The sequence below is a fragment of the Pteropus vampyrus genome, unplaced genomic scaffold (assembly GCF_000151845.1).
Source record: "Pteropus vampyrus isolate Shadow unplaced genomic scaffold, Pvam_2.0 Scaffold104, whole genome shotgun sequence".
In the NCBI taxonomy this organism is placed as follows: domain Eukaryota; kingdom Metazoa; phylum Chordata; class Mammalia; order Chiroptera; family Pteropodidae; genus Pteropus; species Pteropus vampyrus.
In genome coordinates, this window is record NW_011888885.1 from 5,314,763 (window position 1) to 5,320,067 (window position 5,305).

A 5,305-nucleotide genomic window follows, 5' to 3' on the forward strand; every position below is an offset into this window, starting at 1 on the left:
TGATGTCAGTTTGTCCCATTATTGGATGATGTGTTCTGCATTTCAGCTCACTCCCCGACCCCACTTTCTCATACATTCTCTCTTGTTTTTTCTAGAACTTTGCTCCCCAAATGTCTTATGGCTATGATGAGAAATCAGCTGGAGTTTCCGTGCCTGGCCCCATGGTAAGCCACCAGGGGGAGCAGAGATGACAGAAGAGCTGATGGGGATCCAGACAAGATGGGCCAGTGATGGTAAACGGAGGTGGCAGAGATAACTTAAGAGATCACGATAAAACCACCCAGTTGTCTTGCATCCTTGTCTTTCAAGGATGCAAGACAACTGGGTGGTTTCAACAGGAATCAATGGGAGAAAGCAAGACTAGACCCAGGCTGCACTTTCCCACAGAGGTATCACTGTGGCCACCCTTTCTTTTCTTTTGTAGGGTCCTTCTGGTCCTCGTGGTCTCCCTGGCCCCCCTGGTGCACCTGTGAGTATCCAGGATGTCTTCATACGCCACCTTGGGCTTTGGTCTTTTGGGCGGAGTGTTGGGATGAGGGCAGGGAACGTGCTCCAAGATCTCATGGTGAGATGAGGAAAGGTTGGCAGAGACCTGCCCTTCTAACCCCGCCCCCTCTCCTTGTCCTTCAGGGTCCCCAAGGTTTCCAAGGTCCCCCTGGTGAGCCTGGCGAGCCTGGAGCCTCAGTAAGTGTCCCCTAACTTGTACTCTGTACAAATACACACTCTTTCTACAAATATATGGATGCTCCGCCCCCATCTGGAGTCTTCCTTTCCTCCTTCTTCCAATCCCAGCCTTCCCTTTCTTGTTGCCATTATCTTGGTGATTCTAATCTTCTCTTCTCCTATCTCTTCTAGGGTCCCATGGGTCCCCGTGGTCCCCCTGGCCCCCCTGGCAAGAACGGAGACGATGTAAGTAGCCCCCATGAGAAGATATCATCTGACCCACACTGCCTCTATGAGCTGAGTCCCTATAATCTCCACCCCAATGGCCCACCATCTTCAGTGGTGGTACCCAGGAAAGGAGGTCAAGTTCTCCCTGATGCACAGGACTTCCCTTGAACAATGATGTCTACCCTTCAAGGGATGTTTCCCTATCTCCCCATCAGGAGTGACGGCTCTTCCCCTCACCCCAGCCACCATCCCCATCCCTCAGGGTGAATGACTTCCTTAATCTTAACTGCTGTCAGCACCTCAGATTTGCTCTCCATATGGCGAGACTGAAATGCTGGTGACAGAAATAAATAGGAATTCCTTTGGAGGGAATTAAAGTTCACCAAATAAAGAGTTTCATGGTAGATTTAAACTGTGCTTTAAATTTAAAGATAAAATTCTGGGCCCCTACATCTGACCCCCAACAATCCCAAGAAGATTCAGACCTTCCACACTTTTCCAGCCCAGTGTCACAGGCACTAAGGCCTTTCCTCCATCCCTCAGGGTGAAGCTGGAAAGCCTGGTCGCCCTGGTGAGCGTGGGCCTCCTGGACCTCAGGTGAGCAGGATAGTATGTCTGGCCTCCGGCTTTGCTGTATTTGGGCTTCACTGGGGGCTGTGTCCACAGCGGTGTCTTCTAATGGTCCTGTCTTTCTTTTCTTTTTGCTCCAGGGTGCTCGAGGATTGCCCGGAACAGCTGGTCTCCCTGGAATGAAAGGACACAGAGTGAGTCCCCTTTGATTCATCTAAGCTCCCAAAGTCTCAGCAGCCCACCATTCTAGCCCCTTCCCCAAAGGATCTTGGCGTGTGTCATGGTGGGCGACAGCTGCAGAAGTCCCACAGGATAGAGAGTAGATATCAAAAAAAACTTCTCTCCATTGGGAAGGAAATACCAATAAAGAGATTTGATGAGACCTTGGGCCAGCTGAGGTTTAGTGTAGTTCAGAGACAGCGGAATGGCTGTGGTGAACTCCTGAAGCATCTTCTCAGGTCTGGGTGGGAGTCAAGGTGGTCCACCCCCTCCACAGGGTCTCACCTTGGCCCCCCTTCCTATCTTAGGGTTTCAGTGGTTTGGATGGTGCCAAGGGAGATTCTGGTCCTGCCGGTCCCAAGGTAAGAGGCTGTCTGAATATCGTGGTCCTCCACCTCCCATCCAGTCCCACCGTGAACGAATTTCTAATTCTGATCTCTGCTCTATAGGGTGAGCCTGGTAGCCCTGGTGAAAATGGAGCTCCTGGTCAGATGGTAAGTCCACTTCTAGAAGGAAGAGAGGGAGCAGGGTGTAGGGACAAGATGGGGGCTTGAGGGAAGGGAGTGTATCTCCCATCTCACCTGCCTTCTCTTGGTTTTGCTGTCAGGGCCCCCGTGGTCTGCCTGGTGAGAGAGGTCGCCCTGGAGCCCCTGGCCCTGCTGTGAGTACTCCTGGCCCCTTGGGGGATCCCTGGGATCTGAAAGGGTTTCCCTCAGGAGTTACAAGGACCAACCAGTGCTCAGTGGACATAATCGGGGCTTCCCCTCTGTCCTGCAGGGTGCTCGTGGAAATGATGGTGCTACTGGTGCTGCTGGACCTCCCGTAAGTATGACCCCTAGACCTCAGTGCCTGGGAGTGGGTGGGGGTCTCAGCGTCATCTCTTGGGGATGACACTGGGGGTAGGCTGTGTTGGTCTGAACTCCGAGACCTCTTCTGTCCCAAGCGTGACTTGCAGCTGCCACCTTCCTTCTTGCTAACATCTCCCTTTCATGCACAGGGTCCCACTGGTCCCGCCGGTCCTCCTGGATTCCCCGGTGCTGTCGGTGCTAAGGTGAGACCCCTGTCCTCTTCTGAGCATAGCTCCCACAGGCCGAGGGATCTTCTTGCTCCCCAAACCAGAGGGACCCAGAGTGGGCAAGAGAGAAGCCCATTCCCCAGCATCTTTGTCCTGGGGTCCCTTTTTCTGATCTCAGAGTCCTGATTCTTGGTCTTCTGTCCCCGCTCTTCACCACACACCATCCAAAGGTGAGGTTGGGCTCCTAGAGTGGCTCCTGACAAGTCCTTTCTTCTCATCCAGGGCGAAGCTGGTCCCCAAGGATCCCGGGGCTCTGAAGGTCCCCAGGGCGTGCGTGGTGAGCCAGGCCCTCCTGGCCCTGCTGGTGCTGCTGGCCCTGCTGTGAGTATTGCCTCCTCAGTGGCCCTGTACCCCTCCCCAGCTCAGAACCCTTGCCTGTCACTCACTTGCTTCTTTCTGTGCCACAGGGAAACCCTGGTGCTGATGGACAGCCTGGTGCTAAAGGTGCTAACGTAAGTATCCTATGGATTTCAGAGCTGTCCCTGATGCCCACCTCCCACCTGCCCTGTGCCCTCCACTCCTTAAGCTCAACCTGCTCTGCCCCCTACAGGGCGCTCCTGGTATTGCTGGTGCTCCCGGTTTTCCTGGTGCCAGAGGCCCCTCTGGACCCCAGGGCCCCGGCGGCCCCCCTGGTCCCAAGGGTAACAGCGTAAGTACCACTCTCTCATTCATGCCCAACTCTGCACTGGCTCCACTGCAGCCGTCCCCTAGGAAGCATGAAGATCAAGGCCAACTGAACTGCCCCAACACTCTGCTCAACCTCTGCTCCTCCCCCCACACAGGGTGAACCTGGTGCTCCTGGCAACAAAGGAGACGCTGGCGCCAAGGGAGAGCCCGTAAGTCCCCCTGCGGCTCAGCCCACCTGCCTGGAAACGCCTCGAGGGAGATTCGGGGAGGGCCGGGAGCGCCTGGTGCTGGAGGCTAGGCTCCAGCCGGCTCCGGAGCTGGCATCAGGACGGGCCCTCTCTACAGGCTGTCCCCTCTTCTCTGCTCTCTCCAGGGCCCCACTGGTATTCAAGGACCCCCTGGCCCTGCTGGAGAAGAAGGAAAACGAGGAGCCCGGGGTGAACCCGGACCTTCCGGCCTGCCTGGACCCCCTGGCGAGCGTGTAAGTGTCCTCTTCTCCGCCCCCAGTGCCAGTCCGGTGTCCCACGTCTGAGCTCACTGACCTCCTCTCCTCCTGCAGGGTGGACCTGGTAGCCGTGGTTTTCCTGGTGCAGATGGTGTAGCTGGTCCCAAGGTAACTACTCATCACGGCTAGAGGCTGACCCTGCTGCTTCTTGCCTATTACTTCCTTCTTACAGTTGTCATCAGCCCCCTCGTACCCATCCTATCCCAGTCATTAGTATTCCATGCTGTGGCTGCAGACTTCCCTCTTCACACTTGGCCTCCCCTTGACCTTCCCACCTCCAATAATGCCCCTCAAAGTCCCCCACCTCCCTGGGAGGAAGAAGATTCTGGCCCCTGGTAAAGAGGCCCAGACTTGAGACCCTAACTGTTCCTGTGACCTCCCCTCCAACCAGGGTCCCGCTGGTGAACGTGGTTCTCCTGGCCCTGCTGGCCCCAAAGGCTCTCCCGGTGAAGCTGGTCGCCCCGGTGAAGCTGGTCTGCCTGGTGCCAAGGTGAGACCCCCAGCCCTTGGCCTAGGACCCTGCCCGTTCGATGTTGGGTCTGGAGGGAGGAGGTGCTCTGGAGATCTGCCTTCTGGAGTGTCCCTCACCCCAGCTTCCACTCTTTTTCCTCCTCCATCCCCTTTCTCCCCGACCCTGGCCGCACCTCTCGACTCCCCCTTAGGGTCTGACTGGAAGCCCCGGCAGTCCCGGCCCTGATGGCAAAACTGGCCCCGCTGTAAGTATCGCGCCCCCGGCCTGCGCCCACTCTTCTGACCGCCCACCGTCTGTTCTCGCCTCTGATTTTGTGCCTTTCACCCTCAGGGTCCCGCTGGTCAAGATGGTCGCCCTGGACCTCCAGGCCCCCCTGGTGCCCGTGGTCAGGCTGGTGTGATGGGATTCCCTGGGCCTAAAGGTGCTGCTGTGAGTATTCAGGGAGGAGTGTCACAGAGCCAGGGACAGACACTCTGGAAGGCGAAAGCCCTGGCTTCTGAGCCCAGCTCTGCCACTGACCTGTTGTGTGGCCTCAGGCCACTCACTGCCCCTCTCTGGACCTCAGTCTCCCTATTCACAAAATGAGAAACCCCTCCTGGCACCACTACCACCTCTCTATCCCTGGAAATAAGAAGTATTGTTGGTGCACCCCACAAACACACATGGGGATAAGGTGGGCCTTATATATGATAGTCACCCACAAATCTTGGGAGTTCTTTAAGGTTCAAAAGGAGGTATCAGAGGAAATGAAAGTCCTTGCAGCTCAGGTCACCGCACGCATATGACAGAAAGAAGGAAGGGAAGAGGGTGGAAAGAGGAGCTGAAGGGGCACGTCTGTGGGGAGAGGCTAAGGGACCAGCGGTAGAAGCCAGCAAAGACGTTTCCCCAGGGCCCAAGGCACCTTTAAAAATTCCACTCGAAGTAAACAGGAGGGACCTAGGGGCGC

General features: G+C 56.3%; 1 protein-coding gene across 1 annotated transcript in view; it reads left to right on the forward strand.

The window, feature by feature from the left end:
• COL1A1 (collagen type I alpha 1 chain) overlaps positions 1 to 5,305 on the forward strand; it is an 18,743-nt gene that overhangs the window by 4,588 nt on the left and 8,850 nt on the right. Inside the window, exons 10-25 of the mRNA XM_023533507.1 lie at positions 1,435 to 1,488; positions 1,602 to 1,655; positions 1,989 to 2,042; positions 2,130 to 2,174; positions 2,288 to 2,341; positions 2,458 to 2,502; positions 2,678 to 2,731; positions 2,978 to 3,076; positions 3,163 to 3,207; positions 3,306 to 3,404; positions 3,538 to 3,591; positions 3,756 to 3,863; positions 3,942 to 3,995; positions 4,279 to 4,377; positions 4,550 to 4,603; positions 4,690 to 4,923. Of these exons, the coding sequence (XP_023389275.1) occupies positions 1,435 to 1,488; positions 1,602 to 1,655; positions 1,989 to 2,042; positions 2,130 to 2,174; positions 2,288 to 2,341; positions 2,458 to 2,502; positions 2,678 to 2,731; positions 2,978 to 3,076; positions 3,163 to 3,207; positions 3,306 to 3,404; positions 3,538 to 3,591; positions 3,756 to 3,863; positions 3,942 to 3,995; positions 4,279 to 4,377; positions 4,550 to 4,603; positions 4,690 to 4,923 (1,206 nt within the window). The remainder of the gene's footprint in view (positions 1 to 1,434; positions 1,489 to 1,601; positions 1,656 to 1,988; positions 2,043 to 2,129; positions 2,175 to 2,287; positions 2,342 to 2,457; positions 2,503 to 2,677; positions 2,732 to 2,977; positions 3,077 to 3,162; positions 3,208 to 3,305; positions 3,405 to 3,537; positions 3,592 to 3,755; positions 3,864 to 3,941; positions 3,996 to 4,278; positions 4,378 to 4,549; positions 4,604 to 4,689; positions 4,924 to 5,305) is intronic.